General features: G+C 46.6%; 2 protein-coding genes across 2 annotated transcripts in view; one reads left to right on the top strand and one right to left on the bottom strand.

Moving 5' to 3' along the window:
- The window catches only part of ITPR2 (inositol 1,4,5-trisphosphate receptor type 2), a 313,815-nt gene extending 306,538 nt beyond the window's left edge, over positions 1 to 7,277 (top strand). The window contains exon 58 of the mRNA XM_021392091.1: positions 7,212 to 7,277. Within this exon, the coding sequence (XP_021247766.1) occupies positions 7,212 to 7,262 (51 nt within the window). The 3' untranslated portion in view covers positions 7,263 to 7,277. The remainder of the gene's footprint in view (positions 1 to 7,211) is intronic.
- SSPN (sarcospan) lies at positions 918 to 21,977 on the bottom strand. Its single transcript, XM_021392123.1, has 3 exons — positions 20,712 to 21,977; positions 8,703 to 8,789; positions 918 to 3,733 (listed from the first exon to the last, which is right to left on the bottom strand). The coding sequence occupies exons 1-3, from the start codon at positions 21,003 to 21,005 to the stop codon at positions 3,368 to 3,370; spliced, it is 747 nt and encodes a 248-aa protein (XP_021247798.1). The 5' UTR covers positions 21,006 to 21,977; the 3' UTR covers positions 918 to 3,367.

Genomic DNA, 23,703 nt, shown 5'->3' with positions numbered 1-23,703 from the left:
TCAGCTCGGCGCTGCGTCTCGGTTCCCTTTTCGTTGCTGTTCTTGTCACTCTGGTATTTGCATAGCACTGCACCAAGAGCCTCAGAGCTGGAGCAGGGCAGCTGCCACTGCTTCTCCTTTCGCACGCGGCAGCGATGTGTGCCGCAGCAGCGGGTGTGCGTGTGCTGGGCAGGAGGGTGGTGTCAGCGGGGCTTACAGCCTCTGGAAAAGTTCTGCGGAACTGAATTTAATCGAGACTGATGCTCCCTAAGCTGAGCTATAAAATTCAACGGAGAGTTATACCCCATTAATAGACCCTATCAGAGGGTCTCGCACCGTTTATAGAAAAGACCTCCTCTCCATTAAGTCCTGTAGGGCTTGAGTTCTCATTTACACAAAGGGCCCTTTTAGCTGTGTGAAATGGCCATAAAGTAGGTGTAAAAATGATCGATGCCATCTTTACAACCCCTTTACGCTGTGAAAACAGCATAAAGTGGCCAGGGTGCAAATGAGAATCACACCTGGGTTTTGAGAGCAAATTACATAGGGCCCCTCACGATTTCTGCGCATCAGAGTGGTCTGCTCCTGCCCCATCCTATGTAATTCACCAAGAGAAAACACTTCCAGGAACAATAATTTTTTAAAAGTCTTTTTCTTCAACACCCCTGTCCTCTCCGTGCCTGCAAATCCCAGTGTGCCTCCTGGCACGGTCCATACAGGTTTCCCCAACACCAAGAAAGGCTGGGAGCTGTCTCCATGTGCTGTGCTAAGTGCTAATCCTCTAATTAATGCTTTCCAAAATTCCTGATCAAAGTATTGTAAAACTATATCCGGGAGAAAAATGGTTCCAAATGCTACTGTGTCTGTTTCGTGGTCTCTCCTCTCTGTTTTGATTCTATGCTCTTGAGCTATATAAAGAGGAAATACGGAAGTAATTCTTTGCTAGATCAAAATGCTCCATATTTATTCATAAAGCATTAGAATACCCATAGAATATACAGTGAATATTGTTTTCTTCTAAAGTGAAGTGTTACACTGTGATGCGCTGGAGAGTGAGCCAAATTTGGCAGTGGTGGCTCAAAGCAGGGAGTGCGCTGTGATTAAAACATTGTTGTGAAAGTGGCTTCCTAAGCAGAGCAGGCTGTCTTCCTTTCCCGTCACCTGTATCCCTCCCCACCAATCCCACAGCTGGCATCTCAAAATCCCCCAGGGCTGCCTTGGAAGATATCCCAGGCAGGTACCTAGGCCATTTAGGAAGGGGCTCTGCCGGCAGAGCCTTCCTCTGGCTTCATCAGCCATTGGGATGCAGAGCCTGATGGCAAGGGCAGGAGGAAGCCCCCAAACCTACTTATCGGTCTCATATAGGTTCTGGTCCACCAGCGCTAATTGCAGAACGCTCCAACGAAGTCAGAGGAGATGTGCTGTTTCCTCCACTGCCACACCAGGTCTCACCTCACTGGGCCACTATATGCTGGCTCTGAGTATGCCTGAGAGTCCAGTCTGGGACTTTGTATAGGTGGTGATGTGTGGACAACCAGCAGGAGTCCTCGCAAATATCCCTTTACCACCACACTTGCTGCTGTCGCTTGGTTTTTGGTACAAAAAAAATGGCTTTTTGGGAGCTGGTCTTGAAACTTTCATTTTCAAAAGGTCCCAACTTCACAGCTCGCAGAGAGCACCTTGGTGACTGATGGTATGTCTGTGCTAGAAGCTCTCTCTGTGAGAGAAACATGAGCACTTTGCTCTAGGTGGACCTCAGGAGACCGACCCACACTGTGATTCTCTGAAGCTGGCAGCATGCTGGTCTAGCCTGGGGTGGTGTGTGCTCACTGCGTGGTCGCTGCATGGAAGGCACTTTTTGGATAGGATTAGAGCTGCTTATACAACAAGCTTTTTGCCAACCCAGCTTTTTGACTCACTGGTGGCTATTTTTTTTTTAGCAGAAACAGAAAGTTTTTGCTTGTTTAAAGCCTTGTAGAAATTCTGCTTGCTTCCTCCTTGCTTATAATGATAATGGCGTGGTTCTTCTGGCACGTGGTTGTTCCACTCCACCTCAGAGACACCCTGGCTCTGGCAGGGATCAGGAAATCCTGAACAATGACGGAGTGTGAGCGCCAGCTGCGTTGCCCTGGTGTCGATATTGGGCAGCAGTGCCCAGGGCTGCTGACCAGAGCTGCTCCTGTCTTCAGAGAGCACACACTGAGCAGGTGGAGGGACAAGCCAGCATACTCGTCCTGGTAGAAGGCTAATAATGTGTAAAGCACTTTCAGAGTCATGCATTTAGGGTGAAAGAGCACTGAACACGGATTGTTATTCTATGCTGCTTTTAAAGAAATTGTTATTCTCTTGCCCTTATTATGTACAATTGATGTCTTTGGTAGACTGGCAGTCTCTTCTTGCTTCCCTCCCTCTATCCCACTTTAAAAACATGGATTGTTGCGGGGATGTATCTTTGAGGGCTGTTGGCCCAAATCCACAGCTGGTGTGTAAGGCTGATTGTCTTCAGAGGAGTTACACCAAAAATGTACTTGGCCTGTTGCACAGAGAGTATAATTGGTGGAACGGACCTGACACTGGGTTTAGGAGCATGCAATTACAGCAAGGCTTTCAATGTGACTAGTGATTTAGGGACCTCTATCCTAGGAGCTCAGTTCAAGGTTCTTTAAATTGATTTTTTCTCGCAAAGCGCTGAGCGCTCATTTGTAAAACATCTTGGGTCTGAGGCATGGCCCACCCCATCACCATCAGCAAACCCCCTGAAACTGGTGTTTGTTCATAATTGGGTTGGGTAACTGCCATCACCAGTCACTCTGAAACGTCTTTTATATGGTAGTCATCAACATAGTCACTTCTGCTGCTCATCTCAGCCTGCATTTGAAGAGGTCTTGACCTCTTTTGTTCCTTTTCCGTGCAGTAAATTCCCATTGGTGCATCCAAAATACAATATCTTCCTTAAGCATTATCAGTATAATTATAATAAAACAGTTTGGACCAGATCTTCTTGTGGTAGAAATCGGTATATCTTCTCTGAAGGCAAGAATGAATATCTACCAGTGAGGGAAACAGACCCCATGTCTAAACAGCTGTAGCCCTGCAGATGAGTTCCCAATGACTTTTTAAGCTCTCATTTTGTTTATGGCTACTGAAGATGCTCTTTGGTGAGTATTACTACAGTTGCATCTTTAGAATGTTAGGTGACCTCTATATAGTCTCACCAGGGACTTTTTGCAAGAGTTGACGTACAAAATGATTGAAAAATATATTCATTAAAAATGTGAATGTTTTTCCTTGTCGAAAACCTTACAAACATTGATCCATGTGTGGTGTCTATGATGGCAGAATGCTGACATTTTCCATTCCCTGGCTAGAGGCCCTGCCAGCGCAAACCCTACACTTTCTGTTGCTGGCACTCAGTAGCAGTTAAAGGGTAGAACCGAGCACCCACATAAAAGACCTGGTATCTGTGTTTCCACATAACGAAGCACGCCAGCAGACACACCAGAGCTGCGATCAGGTTGAGCACCATCTGCAGGAGCAGGTAGAGGCTGAGCATCGTGGTGACACTGCTGCAGTCAGTGGCATCCTGGTAGACGAAGGTCCTGCTGAGGGGGTCTGCGGTGTCCAGTTTGCAGTGGCAGGACTCGAGGACAATATCACAAGTAAATTTTGTCATCTGTAGGTAATGGTGGGCAGCAAAAGCCACTGCCACGACACAGAGAACCAGAGCCAGGGCACTCAGCAGAAAATACATCAGCTGAAAGAAAGGAAAAAAATAAAACAAGCTCACTCTTTTTCCAGCTAGACAGAGAATGAGGAGCACAGAAGAGATACATGAACGTGTATTTCACAGGAAGTGCATGCATTCAGTGTACTGTCCAGACACCATGGACTTCTAACGTTGCAAAGCAGATACAGCTCCCTGCTGATACGAAGTTCAGGAAGTCATCTCAGGAGCTAACAATTTTGCTTTGCATGTTTTATATGAGCATTGCCCTACAATTCTGAGACTCAATAAGAGCACCAAAATGTATTCCAACTCTATAGTGAGGGAAGGAGCATCTTCCCCTGCTGTCCCTGCATTGGCTAGACTTAGAATCATCAGCTGAGATAAGTTAGTGCAGTTGTCCTGAAGCAGAGCTAAGGAAACTGAGGCTTGGGCTGACATATTAACCTAGGCTGTGCTGGGAGCTAGGTGGTTCTGAGAATTCGCTCATGTGTCACTCCTGTCTTTTTCATGCTTTGCATGCCCAAAAAACCTGATTTACACTTGCAAATTGGGCAGTGATGTGTCAGATCTGCTACTTACAGCCTCGCAAAGGCAGCCAGCCTTTCTGCTGTCTGGTCCCGACACATCCCCATGAGGAAGCACATGTCGTGCCGAACCCTCTTAGAAAACTTCCACATCAGCGTGAAGGAGAAGCCTTTCAAAGGTGTCAAAATGCAGCAAGAACCTGTGCCAGTGCTGCCCCTGGTGTGGCATGAGAACGGCAAGGGTCACCCTCCTTCTCCTTACAGCTGCGGCAGCTTTGACGTAGGGGTAGCCTTCACCATGGGCATCCATGCAGAGCCCAGCCCCAGGAGCCATCTGGAGCCGTTGCTGATCGGCGCTACACCTGAGACCTTTGGGTACCCAAGCATATGGATTTTCCTCCCTGCTGATGGTTGGAACTGGCAATTGCTGTGCTGTTCACACAAAATATGTGTGAATGTGCATTAAAATCATGTGCTGTGTTTAGCCAAAATACCATTTTGGTTCTGTTCAGCACTGTAAAAACATTTATTTTTCTTGGCATCTTATCTGTCAGACACATGGTGTGGTTGGGAATATGTTATTTAAAACAGCAGCTTCTCTTCCTATCTCTTAACCCCAATACCACAAGCAAACTATCAATATAAAGCATTTTTTTATGACCTTGAAACTCCAAGTATGTATGCCTTGATAAAATTCACACTTCTGGTGTATTTGTCTTAAATCTGCAGTGTGAATCAATCTTGCTATTTGGCTGTCAGCTTGAAAAAAAAAAGAAAAGTAGTTACTCCTAATGCTGGTCTTCAAGCTCTTTGTGCTTTTTCTCCCCCACATAACTGAATTCTTACAGCAAGATCTTCGTTTCTACTATTAATGACTTCCCCTGCAGCCTAAACCAAGGACAGCTTCAAAATGAGGGTGGCTCTTCTTCAATGCAAATCCTTTAGCCCCTCAGCTTTCAAGATAAGGGTGCATGGGAAGGGTGAAGCTGGGAAACGGGGACACCTCTGCATATGAAGCACACAGAAAGGAGAGCACTGCTGGCTGGTGGAGTCCTGCTAAGGGAGACTTTGTGGGCTTACAGCATTGCTTTAAAAAGTGGGGGAAATGGAAAATGAACAAACATTGATGAACGTTTCCCTTCTCTGAGGGATGAGAGTTGTTCTGTGATGCAGCTGTCACCCCAGGGGACAGGCTGGATGTCCCTGGATGCAGGCCAGTAGGGGACAGAATCAGGCCTCCCTAATAAATGAGATGTTAAGCCGAGACCATGTGCTGAGCCTGCTTCTCCCCTGGCAGGTATTTCATTAAGCTGCCAACTTCTAAGATGAGCACAAACTGGTGTGAAATCCAAAACCATAAGTATCCTGCAGGTACTGTGAGCCTGTTTTGTGTCTAAAGGGAAGGAAATCTCAGAGAGACTTCAATATGCATAGAATACACCAGCAGCTCTTATAGCAGTTCTCAGAGGTGAACACAGATGTGTGGAGATCTAGGGCAATTTCCAAACAGTGTATTATTCTCGCAAGATGTTTGCAGAGGAATCTCTTTGCAAGCCGCTGAAAATGAACACATTTTCAAATATCAAAGGTGAGGCAAATGCAAATACTGCCTGTTAGAGAGCACAAGACAGAAAATACTGGATCCCATCAGCAGATTAATCACATGCCAGAGCTGGAGGCAGCCTCAACATTGCAAACACAACTGCGCAGTGAGCTCTGCTCAGGAGCAGGAAAAACACTTTTTGTGGCCTCATAGAGATAGGCCCAGTGATTGCTGTTTAAGTAGAAGGAAAAAAAGGAAGCGGGAAGAAACAGCATGCAATGAGGTCAGAGCATAGCAGCTCATTGTCCCTTGGGTTCCTCATACAAGGGAGAAATGTTTCAGCCATATTTACTGGTGATAGTTTTGCTCCAATCTGAAAATAAAATAAAGCATCTAAGATGGATTGAATTGCTCATGGAAAAGATTTTTCATGCTTATCAGAGATGAAACCAGCAGGTTTTGCAGACATGGATCTGGGGAACTCCTCTGGAGGCTGTGGAGGCTTAGGCTCAAACCACCTTGAGCAGGGTGACCCAGGGGATGGGCTAAAATCACCCAGGGCTGCAGGTGCGTGATCACAGAATCGTAAGGGTTGGAAGGAAAATCTGGAGATCATCTACTCCAATCCCCTCTCCTAAAGCAGGTTCCCTGCAGAAGGTTGCACAGGAAAGCATCCAGGCTGGTTCTGAATATCTCCAGAGAAGGAGACTCCACAGCCTCTCTAGGCAGCCTGTTCCAGTGCTCCGTCACCTTCACAGTAAAGAAGCTTTTCCTCATGTTCAGATGGAACTTCTTATGTTCCAGTTTGTGCCCATTGCCCCTTGTCCTGTTTCTGGGCACCACTGAAAAGAGCCTGGCCTCATCCACTTGACTCTCACTCTTTAGATATTTATAAGCATTGATAAGATCCCTCCCTCAACGTTTTCTTCTCCAGGCTGAACTGTCCCTGGCTTTTACTCGTAGGGGAGATGCTCCAGGCCCCTCATCATCTTTGTGTCTCTCTACTGACTCTCTAGAGGCTCCCCGTCTTTCTTGAACTGGGGAGACCAAACCTGGAGACAGTACTTCTCTGCCTCACCAGGGCAGAGAAGAGGGGAAGGATCACCTCCCTCAGCCTACTGGCCATGCTCTTTTCAGTGCTCCCCAGGATACCATTGGCCTTCTTGGCCACAAGGGCACACTGCTGCCTCATGGCCAACCTGTTGTCCACCAGGTCAGCCAGGCCCTTCTCAGAGCCCCTTTCCAGCAGGTCAGCCCCTAACCTGTATAGATGCATGCAGTTATCCCTCACCAGGTGTAGGACTGTCCACTTTCCCATGTTGGATCTCATCAGGTTCCTCTCCGCCCAACTCTCCAAACTGTCCAGGTCTCACTGAACTCCTCCCAGCTTCATATTGTCAGCAAACTTGCTTAGGGTGCTCTCTATCCGTTCATCCAGGTTGTAATTGAAGACATTGAACAAGATTGGACCCAGTACCAACCCAAATGATCCTTCTCCCCACATGAGCCTTGAGCTACATGTGGCATCCTGGAATTCTTCCTGACCAAGATTTTCTTGCAGAAGGATGCTCAGCAGCCATGCAGTGCTCCAGAGGCACTGGCTAGCAGTGTAACAGCAGGGCCTGGGTTGCCCGAAGAAGATGGCCCATGCTCCTCACTGCCCATGTCAGTGGTGCTGTCAAGGGTGGCAGAGACTTCTGAGATGCCCTGACCAATACACTGTCCCTCCACCAGGGATGGATGTCTCCTTCCTACGTGAGTGCCAAGTTCAGTGTAATGCTGCTGGACAAGCAATGCAAAGCCCGGTGTGGCAGCTCTCTGGGAAGTCATCATGCTTGCTGATGGTGTGGAGGTGAGGGAATAAGAGCACAAAGGCTATCAAAGCAAGGAAACAGTTGTTCTTCTTCTCCCTTCCTTTCTGTAAGTACAAGAGAAGCTTTAGAGAGGCACAAAAGACACTCCAGGGCCTAATTTCTCAGGGAGGATGAATGCCAGGTTCCTTGTGTTTGATTTCCTTCTACCTTTCTTGGTTAATAATCACTGTTATTTTGTACTGTTCGTGTTGGTATTTTTTCCTGGTTATTATGTGTCTGCAAAACACTAAGAGCCCTCAAAATTACAATAATAAGGAAAAACAGCCCAAATAAATGGCGTTAGAAACTTCCCATCTGGAACAAGCATTCTAAGTGTTTCTTTTCTTGGTCAGCTATTGGCATCAGCAAAGCATGGTTTTGGAAACTGAAGTGGGACATGGTGCTCAGCTCGTGCACCTCTCTTGTGATGCTCAGATGGGATTTTTCTTCATGGGAGAATGCTTGTTCCCACAGCTTGCTAACGCTTTCCCATATTTGTCACTGCCTGACCTTGCACAAGGCCCTGTACTCTGAGACAAGGACCTCTCCCCAGCCAGGAAGACAGGCAGGCAGAGATTTCCAGCCTTGCTTTTTAATGCATCTGTGCTCCTTCTGTTTCTTATTTGACAGTTAGGAGCAAAATGGCAGGGAAGATGCTGAGATGCTTCTGAGATCACGGTAAATATTGAAATTTAATACAATTGGACCTGTTCTACCCCATGCTAATTCTTACCTGGCACACTCTGAATGTCTCTATTTAATCAGTAATGCCCATCTTTCAGTGAACAATTCCCAAAATATTTCAGCTTTGTTGATCTGAATCTCCTTGATATACTTAAAATATGGCAAGTTATAAAAAGGTATCTTGCTGTGTTTTCAAATATTTGTTACATAGTTTCCCTTTTATAGACTGCAGTTTCTTCCTTATCTGCCTGGAAAATACCAGAAAACCATTCTTGCATTTCAGGTGTATTTTCACTTCTTTTAATGTGGTCTTAAAAATATCCCCAGAACCAACTTTTCTGATTATATTTAATGACATGGGAAGAAAAAGAAATAACAGAAACTCAAGGTACCTTTACTGCGAACTGCACGCATGTCTTCTCATCAGGTTGGTATGAAATGCAAAGCATAACAAATCCCACTAAGGACACCACACAGACCTGCAAGGGAAAAGATTTAGAACATGTCAAAATTATAAAAAACAATATTAATAATAGTAATAATAATAGTATTTTTCAAGTCTAAAGATCTTTCTGTGTTAGCAGGACTGTGACTCAAGGAGCAGTATGTAAGTCAAATGGTTTGCGTAGGGGCTACAGCTGTATGTGCAAGAGCCTCGTTCATGTGGATTGTGAGGAGGGAAGAGCTTTAACCTCCACTTCATGAACACCAAGGCACAAAAAGCTTATCCAGAGAGGCTTTGTGAATCAGACCTACTAAGTCACAGCTTGGCAACATCCTCCAGGATGTATTTTGAGATTTTGTCCATGTAACTCGCTATCAAAAAGAAGTAGAAGACTTAAGAGTTAGGCTTGTAAGCCCAAAGAGCACCATCCTATGTACCACTGGATGCAGACAGGGCTTTTATGTCACCTGTGTGAGTTGCACTGTTGTAAATCAGTAACCACTGCTGCCTCTGGAAGAGAAGCAGCCCAGATTATAGCAGAGGCTTTCAACCTTTCCTCCAATGGACACCCTACCAAAGAGGACATCTCCCCTGCAGCCTGAGACTGTGTTTTAGACCTGTGGCAGTAACTGATGATGATTAACAGCAATAGAAAAGTATTTGTGCAATTTAGTATTCATTTAGCTGCCTTTATTATTAATTCTGAATATTTAGATTTATTGGAAGAGTCAGATATTCACTGGTAGGCATTTTCCATCCCTATAAAGAGGTATGCTCCTGCTCTGAGGAACACATAAAATAGCCCCCAAAAATGCAGTTTCCTTTTTTTAAGCAGTGCTTTTCAGGCCCCTGTTGTGCTAAGCACTCCAGCCAAGAGTCTTCTCTTTCCACAGTTATGGAGGATATGGAGCAAACCTCTCAGGAGGACACATGACCTGTAGGCTCAAATGTCACACTCACTTGTGCCTTGTCTCCCATGTCCTTTGTTTAGACGGGCAGCGTGCAGCAACGCTGCACCACGGCTTAAAAACATTGTTGGGGCATCGCTGAACCAGGCAGTCCTGTGTGGACCATATTTCCTTTTTGGCCAAATATTGAGGAACCCAACTGGAGGCCTTGTGAATTTCAGTGGGCCTTTCATTTGCTGTGGTTCGTTTCCCAGCTGGCTGACTCATTTTCATCAATAGACTTCCTTTAACTTTTACCTTATAAAATCAAGGTTGAAATCAGCCTGCCTGGAGTATGTGAATGAGTGTTTAATATTGATTTATGACATTTCTGCTCTGTCCTTTGGCATCTGGCAGCAGTATAAATCTGACCACTTACTCCTTTTAACCTCCTGATGAGTTTCTCACAGAGTTTTGCTGGGTGCCAGGCATGCCCTTGCCTTTTGGAAAGTAGAAATACGCAGGACACGCAGATTGTGAGTTCAGCTGTGCTAGCTGTGCTATTCTGTGGGAGAAACCCAGGTGATGGTGAATTGATCCCCATGGCTGCACACACATGGTATGTTAGGATGTGCGCCAGAACCACTGCTCTGCAACAAGATCACATCTTTGTGGCAGCTCCCATGACCAGACATGAGGAGCAGCATGGACATCAGTGCCAGAGCAGGTCCCAGGTGCCACCACGGGGCTGCTGGGGCCGGGTCAGGGCATCCTGGCTGCACCCACAGTGGGAGAGGGTGTTGTAGGCTATAGGTGTTGTTGTAGGCTGGAGCTACACATGGAGGAAGTGGTGCACAACTGAGCTGCCTTGGAAAAGCAAGTGAGCTGATGGCATGTGCACTTGGTTTCATGCCTGAAGGTAGGATCTCGGGTGCAGTCAGCCTTAGTGAGGACCTCAGCAGAGATCAGCCAGGTAAAGCTTGTCCTAACACATGACCAGGAGCAAACGTTGTCCTCTTTACTAGTAGCAACTTGATTGTAAATGATAACTGTTAAATTTCCAGTGACTGCAATAAGAATCTATTTTTTCTCCATTCTACTGTGAGAGTTTTGAAGAGTTGCCATTAATTTGAGGGTTTCTCTTTCCCCTGAGTAATGCCATTTGCCTTCTTCAGGCAAAACCAGACCTGAGTGCCTTTGCTCAGGGACAGGACCATGAGCTTGGTATCCTACATGGCCCCTTCTTTTACAATCTGATGAATAAAATACCAGGTTTCTTTATATCTGCATTGTCGATATAGGGTACTAGCCAGTAGCCCTGTAAAGGAAGAGTGCCTTTGAATACATAGGTAGTCACGTCTCTCAAGAAGTGGTGTGATTAATAACACTTTCTCCCATAAAGTTTTATTTCATGTCATTTCAGCAAGACATGCATAGGAAGTATTGCCTGAGAACATTTCCAAAGGAAGCGTCAGTATTATTTACTCCTCTTCATGTCATGTGTATTTATATCCTGGTCCTATGACTTACACGTGGCCTCCAATTTATTTGTTTTCTTCTTTTTATTGTTGACAGCAATAGCTGACAGGGTTGTCAGGGGAAAAAAACAACCTTTCTTGTCAAAGGTCCTTCAGTGCTGGTATTTTTTCCCCCTATAGTGCTTCTGTGTGACACAAACATGTTTTATTTCTCAGGATTAATCACCTATGTCCTTGGTCCCTTGCGCTGAATATTAATCTTTTAATTCAATTAGCATCCCCATAAAACCTAAATCTTAAGGAGATCACATCTCTAGTACTGTCCAAACGATAAACTCCCCACTTGCAGCAGTGGCAAAGGAAGGAACTTGCAGCGAGCCCTAGAAAACACGTACCTACACGTGCTTCACCTTACATGCCCAGACTCATGTGAAGCCCAAGGGGCTGCTCCCCTCAAAGCCAGGCCTGAGCTTTTTTGGTATCTGCTGCTAAAAGGATCTCATTATGAGCAATAAATCACATCTGCTTTGCTGGAGGGCATTTACACTGGTGTGAACCCAGGGCCAGGCTGGCCGTCGGGTGACTCCAGCAACATCACGGGACCGTGTCCCCGCTGTGTTCCCAGCAGGAACCCGGCCCAGGATCAGGCCCTCATGGCAGTGTTTCCTCCCACTAGCCCAGATTTATTTTTTCCCCTACCAAATTAGGGGCCTTGTACGACTCCTGCAAAAACCCCATGGGCTTTTGGCACTGCAGGATCAGGCCTCCCTCTTCAGAATGCTCCCATACAAAAGGCTGTCGCTGAAAGGGATTTCCATTCCTGCCTGTGCTTTCTGAAGTTCCTCCGGGATTTAAATAATATACTGAGATACTCGGAGAGGTGCTTTTATAGAGAGGTATTTATAGAAGATTACACTGGGTCGGGATTCCAGCAAGGCTTGGCCAGGATAATACAGAAGGCTTAAGTGTTTCTTTTATAACAATATGCTTACACTATTTTTTTAAAACCAGAGGTGTGCATTTTTGTGAGTGATGGCAAAAAGCAACGCTGCTGAGGATTACGGCCCTCACATGTTTTACATTTCTGTTCTCTAAAGGTAAATTCACTCACTGGAGCAAACCAAAGCGAGGGACATTTATACAGAAAACAGTTTTATGCTTCTATTTTATACATTAATAATAGATCCGTTTTGAATTATGCCTGTGAAGTGCAATAGAATAACCATAAAAATCCTTCAGTAAATATTTGCCAGGACCTACTAAGTGACTAAGACCGTTGCCTTGCAGCAGGCACGTTACGGCTGTGGTCGATGCCGCCTGGGAAGGTGCAGGAGGTAATCCTGCATCCCTGTGCTCCAATAGCCCTCGCAATATCCCAGTGTGAAGCAGACGCTTCCTCTGCCTTATTGACTAAGTACACAACATAAAATGCAATTGAACTCGCTTTAGCACTTGCTTGCCATCAATCGATGCACATTTGTTATACAAATAAGATAGATTCTGTGAGAGCTACAGAACAGCAGTTAATTAGATCAGCTCTTGTAGCTGTTATCTGGAAACCTAGAAATATGCATTTCTACGCTGAGTAAATCTCAGCTCAAGTTTATTTCGAGATCCTATTTCAAAGATTTCCAGACAAACACACCCTTTGCTGAATAGGTAGTGACAAGGAAGGTTATCCAAGGAAAGTACTTAAATATAGAAGAGTACTGTCTAGAAAAAGACCTGAATGTGATACAGATGCATTCATGAAGAGTGCGGATTTAATTATGGTTAAGGCATACCGTGTGAAATCTCCCAGTTCACAATGCAGTGAAAATGGCTATACTATAATAGGTTGAAAAAAAATTAGTGTTTTTGCCCTTGAAATCTCCAGTGCTGTTCATTTTGACTAGGACATTCTTCCCATTAGACAGGAACATCTCAGGGCTAAAAATCATAATGAAAATAGGACTAAACATTTTCTGGGCTCCCCTGACCACAAAGACTTCTAGAGCCTCTGCCATGAGAACTTAATCAAGCTCCATCAGTTTTCACAGGAAACAGGGCCTGATCCTGAAGGTATTTAGGAGCGAGTCCTCCAGCTCAAATGCCTGGGAGGATCCTTGCACCTATGGGGACCTAACTGTAGAGTCCTTGGATTTTCAAGACTTTGGCAAACAAACTGTGCCTGCACACTGACTAGCACCAGTCCATCTTAAAAGCAGCACAGGTGAGAAAAAACAGACTCATCATCGCCTGACAGGGAAAAACACAGGTGGCAATGCAGAGCTGCATGGGACAAGGCCAGCAGGCATTGCCACCCTACCCTCACGTCCCCGCACCTCTCTCACGTCTGATCACATAAGTACTGAGCACAAGGTGTATGGGAGGTGCAAGGGCACCTCACAGCAGTGATGGAGATGGTTGTGTAACAAACAAAACTGAGGGAAATTCAGACACGTATGGCACCAATTTCCACTGTGGTTTGCAGTCAGTATCTTTACACACTGCCATATTAATGTGGTTTGCTTTATCTTGACAAATTTCAAAACCACAGATTGCTCTGATCTGCTTCTATCTCTCCATTATGTATTTGTGAAACTGCTTTTTCTCATTGTTGCTACAATTTTAGCCCAAGTGTTGCTGTACACGAGGTGGCTTTCTCCAGCAAAGGCCTCTGACCCAGAGCATCTTGGAAACCTAGGCATATGAGGCTGGGAAAGCAGGAAAGTCAGAAACGTCCACCAAGAACTTAAGGGAGGATAGAGGCAAAAGCCTGGCGCAAAGAAGCACCTTGGGCCTACACCACAGAACCGGACAAATGTTGCAAGCACTCATGCAGTCAGACTGTAACCCATCTGCAATTTGTATTGCAGCTGGTAAGCAAGAACCTCCTGCAACAGCGCTGAGAAGTCAAAAAGCACATACACCGGAGGACAACACCTGTCAAATACAAGTAGCGTAACACCATGCAGCACTGCTGAGGCCCACAGTACACTACGTGGATTATTCCTTGTTAGCAATATCTAAAGTCTCCAACTACAGGGGAAAAGCTGCTGTTAACAGAATTGGGAGGAAATTTCCATTATGGAGAACTTATTTGATACTCCCTTGAAGTCACTATGGACCTTTCTGTTTGTAGGGATAAAGGTAAAGAAATTATATCTTTTAGCTGTCTCTGAAGTCTCTGGCTCCCCCTCAGAGGAGATACTTGCCTTGATGGATCACCAGCCTTATCAGCTATGGCAAGGCTTAGCTCCCATCCTTGCATTCGAAGAACCACACTACCCAGTGAACTTAACAACCCCACCAGACCCAGACTTTGATGCAAAAAAGAAAACATTCCTGTTGGCTTTGCCATTATGAAAACAGGATTATCTCCAGTGTCGGACTCCTGTACAGAGTGTTGCAGACAGTGACACTGATGCTTATTTGCTTTATGAGGTTTGAGGAAACTGCAGTGAGAGCAGGTACTACCAGAAGCTTTAACTGTTCACTTTTATTAACTTTGGGTCAGCCTGGGTCTCCCTGCCACGTGCAAAGGAAGTCAGTCTGACACACAGAAGTACTGCTCCTGAGTGGTGTTTCCTCTTATAGATTTCTCATTAGATTTAAGTACAGTCTAGTTGCATATAGATTACTTCCAGAAATACTAACTCTAATGAGAATGATAAACATGCATATTGCGGTTGCAGGCGAAGGTCATCATCAGCTAGGAAATATTTCTCTCAACCTCCATAAAAACTCACGACACCTGACCATCCCTGCCCCACCTACAAATTGAAATAATGATGCCTTCACTACAGGTCCCTTCCAACCCTGCAATAATACAACATGGCAGACACCCGACTTTCTTTTAAATCCTGGAAGGTAATCAAAACCCTGCAAGATTGTGCAAGAATGTGCACAATCAAACAAAGCCATATTTTTCCTGTAATGATCTCTGCGATTTATGCCGGTTGCTCAGCAGAGACAACAGTCGCTTGTGCCAGGGTGAGACTTAGTATTGCTGTTAAGTCAGAAATGCCCTGCTGGGCAATCCAATGCCTGAAGGAACCAAACAAAGAAAAATTAGAAGTTCCAGAGCCAGTAGTGATTTGCATGGCTGAAAGAGCTGTGTGAATAGGACTCGCTGTTTGGAATGTTACCACGATTGTGAAGCTATAGAAAGCCATCATCTCTGTACAGTCAAAAGGTTACCTAGGCCAAGGAGAACTGCTTGGACAGCCCCAGATAGGCTCTTTGCATGAACACAACACAACGAGGAGCTCTGATGCCATCCCTCCTTCCCCCTGAGGCTGCAGGAGGACCAGGGGCTGAAGCACAGCGGTGTCCCATGTGGGATCAGCACCTGCCCACAGAGCTACCGTGGGACCACATGGGCCTGGGGTGCACAGCCCCCTGACACATCCCTCTGAATGGGAACCCTGAGACATTCCTTCCCATCAGCTTTTTCATTCTTTGTCTCGTCCAAATACAAGCATGGATTTCATTTAATCAGACATCAGTGAGTAGCTAATCTCAGAAACTGATGAGATTTAAGGTCAGAGGGCTCTGAAGAGAACAGCTCTGGTGCATTAAAATTATATGGCGATAAACAACCACTGGAAGCCTCACCAGAGCCTATTTCCTGCAGTGTAGCTCGTCGAATCCCATCTGGAGTTTCAGGCAGTTTGGAGAAGGCTCAATTAAACACCTGAACTTGGAGGCTTGAAGGCAGTCATCCCTCCAACCTTTTGATGTTTGCCCATGGCTAATTGAAGTTAGCTTGTATAAAAAAGATGTCTGCATGGCTATCTATTCCATTTGCTGCTTTGATGGCACCAGTTTTTAAGCATCCTCTTTTATTAAAAATTGAAATCGGTTTCTCTCATAACAAGTGAACATTAAAAACCCAGCAAGGCTGTACAGGAGGCAAAGCCAGACTGAAAGCCACCTCCACAATTGCTGCAGGAAGAGTTGTCAAAAGCAATAACAGAGAAAAGTCAGCACGGGGCCAGGGCTAACAAGAAAGTGTCTCTTTCCTTTCAGACTTTGAAAGAGAGCACATTTCAGAGGTTTTTAAATAGTCAGCCATCCCCATATCAACATGGAAGGGGATTCGCTGCTGCCTGCTTTGGCTGGGGATGTTTCCCAATTATTGACCCCCCCCCAGGAGACAAGATAGCTGCTGACACGTGAGATGGCAGCCCGGTGTTGTGCAGGGCCACCGATGAGCAGCCAGAGGGTTACTAGTATGGATTTGCCATATTACGTCACATGAAATGCTCTTGGTGGAAACATCTACAGAGCCTCACATGCCTGGGGCAATGCCAGGGAGAAGGTGGCCCTCAAGATGCTTCATTGCACTGAGCTGGGGAACAATTTACATGGTAGGAGCAGGTGCATGTACAGCAAACCCAGCCTAGGTCACGAGCAGGTAGCCAACAGGGCACGCTGAATGCCAGCTTCTACTCTATGTCACTTGATAGCAGAACACTGTCCTTTTTTTTTCCACAGACACCTATATGCAGTGCTCCACTCTTTTAGCACATCTCACAACAGTGTTCTCAGAGCTTTTCCTGAATAGTTATAAACCTTGTCAGTGTAGTACCAGGATGAAAACCTCAACCCCTGTCCTCTTCTGATGTCCTCTTCTGCTGTTTCAAAAATCCACCTTCACTTTCGGGGCTCTGCTGGGAACTGAAGGTGCTGGAGTGACGTGCAGAAAGCTGTTCAAGACACGGAGGCTGCTGGGTGCAGAGAGCTTGTAACATCACCCACCCTCCCTCCAGGCCCCTCTGTGACACTAACCCTGAAAACATGAGGAGCAGAGGCTGTTGCAGGCAGCACTATTGATTTTGGCACCCAGGCTCACCAGCCTACGAGCACGTGTTGAGCCGATGGCAGGCCCTGCCACCTGAGTCACTCACATGCAGGAGTATGTCAATTAAACAAACATCTCAGTTATCAGCACTGATAGGACACACAGCCATGGGAGATGGTCCCACGTGGCACTATGCATCAGAAGATCTCTGAGGCAGGAAAGCCAGCCAAAGTCCTCCACCGGCCCTGTCACACAACCTCACTCCACCAGGTCCAAGAAGTCTCAGTGGATTTTAAATAACCTCCTGACAGAAATAATAAACACCCCAGATAATCTTTTCTGACGAGCATTTCCGTAACCTCCTCAACGGCCTGAGTCTGCAAGATGGGGCTGAAAGGGAGTGTGCCTGCGAGATTTCTGGTACCCTCTGCTTTTGATCACAGTGGAAATAATCTGAGAACAGGTTTTCAAGGAGAAACGCACCGTTTCTTCTTCTGGATGTCAAAAGGCCACAAGCTAATGAAAAAGAATGAAAAGGGCACCATTAATATATACTGCTCCTGCAACACTTTTCATCCAAGAATCTCAAAGTAAGGGTGACAGGTGGCCATTATTAACCCCACTTTTCAGGGGAAATAACAAAGCCTTGGCAAGGTTAAGTAACTTGCTCAGAACTACATGCCAAGTCAGTGGCAAGACACAGAAGAAATGGAAAAAAACCCTGCAGTCCTGGCTGGAGTTGTGAAGTTTGCCTCCAGAACAGAAAAAAAAAGGAGCATATTGGCAGTGTGGTCCAGGCTGAGATTTCAGGTGTTCAGGATAGCTGTCAGGAAGCTGCAGACCATGACGTTTTGGTGCAGACCTGAACGTCTCTGCTGCAAATGGTTCCGTGCTGGTAAAGTGAATGCCACACTCACCATTTTAATTGCACTTATTTGCAAGTCCCTAGCAGCATAGCAGAGACATTAAAGCAGAAGTGGTAAATCACACAGGCTCCATGGTTTCTGTCAATAAACCTTTCCTTTGGTTTCTGAGTAATGCCCCAAGGATTTCAGATGAAATGCACATGAAACTGGTAGGTTTTGTCCAGGTTTCACAGTGATCTGCTTCTGATGTAACGCAAGCTCTCTGCATTGTTTCCTCCTACAGCAGTCACTCCACTCAAAGGCTGGAGCCTCAAGGGGATGCGGTTCCCAGGGACCCCTCGCTTGGCATTGGCATAGTACATGTTCGCCACCGACAGGATGGTGGGCCTGCCTGTGCCATGGCCTGTGCTATTGGGGCACTCAGGTTTTGAGCTGGTTTGATCCAGACTACCCTACACGGTTTGGTTTGCCTTGGGAGGGTTCATTCGAGTAGCTTCTCTAAAACAGTTCCTTTTCATTCATGCTGAGACACTACAGCACTTGGTTTTCAATAGGGAACAGTGTCACCGTTTTGACACTAATAGGGAAGAAAAAAATTCTTCCATCAATCAGGGACTATTTAACACATTAGCAATTTTCCTTCATTTTTCTGCCATCCTGCATTAACAGCTGTGGGGTCAGATCCAGCACTGGTGTAATTCCATTGGAGTAACACTAGGAATGAGCTTCACCCATTATCTCTAATGTTGCTAAAAAGGTCTTGATAATAGATTTTTTAAGTTCTTGATTCTGAATACTAATCAAGTCCTTTAAAAAGAGCACTTGAGTGGGATGCTCCTAAAACAAATATGCTCTGATATTTTACACCAGTTCTTTCTGTTCTGTTGCTCTTCTCTGTGCAAGCAGATGAGTTTTGGGAAGTCACTTTCTGTTGTGCGAGCAGCACAAGTGACATCTGTCCCTTACCTACCTGCACTCCCAGCAGCCTAGGAGGAGTCCATGCAGGCTATCCTTGATCCCCATGCAGGAGGTCTCAACTGAGAGCCTTCCTTTATGGGCCAGTTCCCCCCCCAGCTCTCCAGAGGCCAGACCTCATGCGCTCCCCACTGCAGTTCATCAGCAGCACCCCAAGAACCATGTACCCAGAAGCTCCAGGTCAGTAGCTCCTGGCCATCTCCAGCCCATCGATGTCTCTGTGAGCACTGAGCACACCCACAGAGACATCACAGCACAAGAACAAAGTAAATGCAGCACCACCTTTTACCTCCTGCATTTTGACCCTTCGAAATATGCTCAGCATTATTTTCATTTTACATTGGACACAACCTGTTCTCCATATGTGCTCTTGCTGGGAAGCTCTGGGGTAGCACCACCACCTCTACCTCTCCTTCCTAGCATTGGGTTCCCTTTCACCCTGCTGGCATCCACCCTCTGGGCAGTCAGATCCTCTTTGCCTTCTGCTTTGGGCTGAGCATGATGGAAGACTTCCTGACCACATCTGCCCAGCACACAGTCCCTAACAGCAACATGAGGATGAGCAGCATCAAAAGCAACAAGTTGCTTTGAGCTGAGGAGGAATCAGTCCACTTCTGGACGTGCCAATGGCACCACTGAAGGTGAGTGTTGCTAAAACTGCTGGGGGCTGCAGCTCAGCCTTCAGAAATTAGAGACACCAGTTGGGGCTCAGGTCTCCCTGAAGGTGTGAGTCTTTATGGATGTCCCAAATTGACACAATTTTGACACTGGTAACATTCGCAGGACTAAGGACTTTTCTTATACCCCTGTCTTCAGTCAAACTCAGTCTTTCCCCAGCTTTCATGGGCCAAATTTCAACTTAACTCTTCACTGTCTCCTCTGTCACAAGAGAAATGAGAAGGATGTGAGTGGAGCTCCTGCTCTGCTTGGGAGCAAAGGCCCTGCTCCTAGTCCTCACCGGCTGGGGCGGTCAGAGAATCTTCTGACCTGCAAAGAGTTATGTTTATGTGAAGTGCCCCCAGCACTGCTTTCTGCACCAGGAAATCTTGCAAGTACCTAAAACCAAAATTATTTGCTGGAAGTTCTTTCAGTCTGACAACACTCAAAGTAGTGCTAACAAACTGGTGTACATTTTCCTGAAGCCTGATGCCTTCAGGAGAAAAACTGTGCATCATGGAATGCACAGAGTAGAATCATGAATCACAAAATAGAATCATGAATCAATTAAAATCATGGAATCATAAAATATCTCAAGTTGGAGGGACTCATAAGGATCACCAAGTCCAACTCCTGGCTCCATGAACCATCACCCACTGCAGATCCCAGCCTGCCAGTGTCCTCATGCACATGGTCAACTGGGACCACCCAGACCTCGGCACTCCCCCAGTGTCCCCATACATGCCTGGCAGGACCTGGCCTTGTCCCCGCCACCCCATGTATCACCCCTACTCCCCGTGGCCGCATGTGGTCTCATCCCTGACAAGGACCAGGGGGAGCAGCAGGGGAAAATCTCCATGCCACAAGGATGCAGAAAGGACAGCCATTTGTCCTCCTTCACTCCCATCAGCACACCATGCTGAAAGGTGAGAGTTCTGCTCCCGCACTTCAACCCAGCTGTCACGGCTCAGTGGGAAAAGGGGGGACGCTGTAATAATCAGCATTTATTTCAGCATCACCAGGCACGAGCCCTCTGCAAAGCAAAAGCTAATACATACATCTAGCGCACAGCCAGCCGGAGTTTTATTTAAGGTCTGCTGGAGAATTTCAGGGGGAATACTAAAGGTCCTCTTATCCTGCAGCTTCTTTGGGAGAGCGCATTCAGACATTAAACCTCAGGAGCAGTTGTATTAGCGTAACTCGCCCAGCGTGGTGCATGCAGTTGGTTAGTCTGAAGTGCAGCAGCATGCAGCTTGTATTAATGCTGGCACAGGCGCCGTATGCACAAACAGGCTTTATGCTTACAATGATCCCAGCCCAATACGGAGTGTCTCTGACCGGCAGGGAGGAGCTGACGCCTGCCATGAGGAAGCCCAGCACCGTTACAGCGACGCCGAATGCCAGCTGCAACAAAGCACACAGCAGTGGGAAACGGCACCAACAACACGTGTGAGATTCCTCCTCCCGGCCAGCTTTGGGATCCCCCTTGCTCTTCTTCTTCTTCTTCTTCATCGCCGGCTCCTGTGTGTGGCCAGACTCCGTGCCCTGCTCCCCGCCGTGGGCCGCATTGTGCTGAGCTTTCTTCTCCTTCTTCCCCATGCTGCTCCTCACGTGCGTGTGCGTGTGCCAGGGCTCCTTGCGCCCCGAACCGCGCTCTGTGCCGCCCCAGTCCTCCCCGGTATTTGAACCTAGGAGGAGGCTGAACAAATATGGAAAACATTCAGAGAGGCCGTCAGGGCTTGGAAATGCCACATATAGCCCGGAGAAGAGGGGGATTCAAGGGGGGTAGCCAACTGCCAACGTGCCGGCGCTGCAGGGGACGGTGAGCGCAGAGTTGGAGGCACACATGCATGGGATGGGAGTTGTGACACAGGAGCCGGGTTCTGGTCCTGACCCTGCAGAGCTGGGAAGGCAGGGAGCTGCAGCAAGGGCAGCGCAGAGCCCATCCATGTGTCCAGTGCTGGAGGGGGTGACGGCACATGCAGGGGTCAGTGGGGAGCAGTCCGCCCCATGGGGAGGCCGGGCACCCTCTCAAGGGAAGACCGTGGGAAGCACGAGGCGGCAGTTCTTAGCTCACGCCAGAGGAATTACTCCAAAGCTTAGGGGTAAGCAGGTGCTTAAATGCTTTGCTGGAGCAGGGCCCAGGGGTGTGCAGCCTGCTGCGCGGAGCCAGCCACTGCACGTGATGCAGACTGGCCTGTGCTGCCCATGTGGGGCCTCTGCCTGCCAGACAATGCGGGGACAACAACAGGGACAACAGGGCAGGCACAACACAGCTCCTGCTGCTGCGCCACCGAAGGCACCAGGAGCAGCACGGCTGGGCAGCCAGCACTGGCAGGAGGAAGCTGCAGGAGTGGGGGAAATGGCCAGCAAAGATGCCTTGGAATGCTACACAGAGGCTCAGGAGAGTAACCAAAATGTGAGGAGAGGATCTTCGGCACGCTGAGAGCATCAAGGAAACCTTTCCTCTGACATATTGGCGATGCCTTCTGAGAAACTGCTCTATTTCCAGCTCTTTATGGCATTTAACAGCAATGAACAGTGCCTTCTGTATTAATAAATTATGATGTCACTTTGTTTTATGGGTTAAGCTATAGCCTCTGCAGTTATTTATTCTACTAAACGTATGGAAGAAAACTAGAAACAAAGTGATTTCAGGCGCTTCTCGCACTCATAACTCTCGTGCTACATCCAACAAGCTAGATTAAGATACATTGCTCAAAAAAGCAAAATGAAAAGAAACTAGAGGTGAAAAAACCTGAATAAAAGCCCCTCTTCCTTAGTAGGATTTCATACTGTAGTCTGTATTCATAGCTCCTGACCAAGACATTTTGTCACCATCATCGGTGTGATAAAACATGCTCATGATAGCTTGCACTTGCTGGTGCACCTTGTCCCTAGACAGAATCCACTCACAAATGTACTTAAGCACATCTTTGAGAGGGGTGGGCTGCATGAGGAACAGCACCGGGGGCAGAGAGGAGCAGTGGCGCAGAGGAGAACACACTTTCCCGATGCCTAGTTTAATGCCCACTATAATAATAACTATTAGAGTTAAATTAAGTTGATTTTTCCCTTTCTTCTGGAAGCCTCCATTCCCCTAGTCAGTCTTATGCTCCAGATCTTTACCAAGTTTTTTCCTCCAGGAAAGCCTCAGCACTGCTTTTAGCACTTGGCTTTGGGCTGGCAGCTAGATTTATGATTGCTGTCTTCCAAAAGGGGCCAAATTCCACTCACTTTATTCATGCCGACAGTCATACTGGGTTCGGGGGGAGTAATCACCCAAGGAAAAGGAACAGGATTTAACCCAAAGTCAATAAAATGAACAAGCACTTGCACTACGGCCAGTAACAGCCCTTGCTTATCTCCAGGACCAAGAATCTCTCTTAAGACACATGCCTCTATTTATTTTTGTATGGCACCTCACAGATGAGGCCCTGTTCCATGAGCAGCAGGCTGGATATCTCCCAGGGGATGTGGGTGGGAAAGCCACCTGGGTCCCAGCCTTCTGAGCCCCTTTCAGAACCCCATGGCCCAGCGGTGTCCAAGGTCCTTTGCCAGGAGAAGCCAAGGCCACTCCAGTTGGCCTGCTTCACTGGGACAACACGGGGACTCTGATGGATGCTAAATAGCTGCTAATAAAGACAGTTACTCAATATGGTAAAGAAAACAAATACATGTATTATACTTAAATTTGTAGATGCCATACCTAATCTCTGCAGCAATTACACATTACATAGAGAAGAATTTGGGAACAAACACATTGAAAAAAACATTGGGGATAGAGATGGTGTTTTGAAATGGTTAAACTGCGTGTACAAGAGGGAATAAAGGTCCTTTTACCATGGCTGGCCTTCCCTGCAGAGCCAAGCGTGCATATCTTACATGCTGGGAAGTTTAATGGGGATGGAGAGAAGCGGCGGACGCAGGATTGATCTGCTATAATTATTATCTGAACAAGATTATATTTTCTGATTCCACTTGGCATTAACAATCGAGGGTAAAACAGCTGTGAAAGAATTCACAGCACTATATAGCAATGAGAAATTAAAAGAATTACTTTTTCAGAAATCGAAAGATTAAATGAGGACACTGGAATAACACTAAATTTTCCAGAGTAATACATCTTCCGGATGTCACTTGGATTTTCTCAGCAACACAAGAATAATCATTACCCTTTTATGCCCGAAGGCCCTGATTAAGTATGTTCTTAAATTAAGCACATGCTTGAATACCCTTCCTGGATGAGGATGTTTTCTGATTCCAGCCCAGCCACCATCTCTCATGTGGCACGCAG

This window comes from Numida meleagris, chromosome 1, assembly GCF_002078875.1.
Source record: "Numida meleagris isolate 19003 breed g44 Domestic line chromosome 1, NumMel1.0, whole genome shotgun sequence".
In the NCBI taxonomy this organism is placed as follows: Eukaryota; Metazoa; Chordata; class Aves; order Galliformes; family Numididae; genus Numida; species Numida meleagris.
The sequence above is the reverse complement of the archived record's forward strand: the minus strand, read 5'-3'. Positions and strand labels throughout refer to the sequence as shown.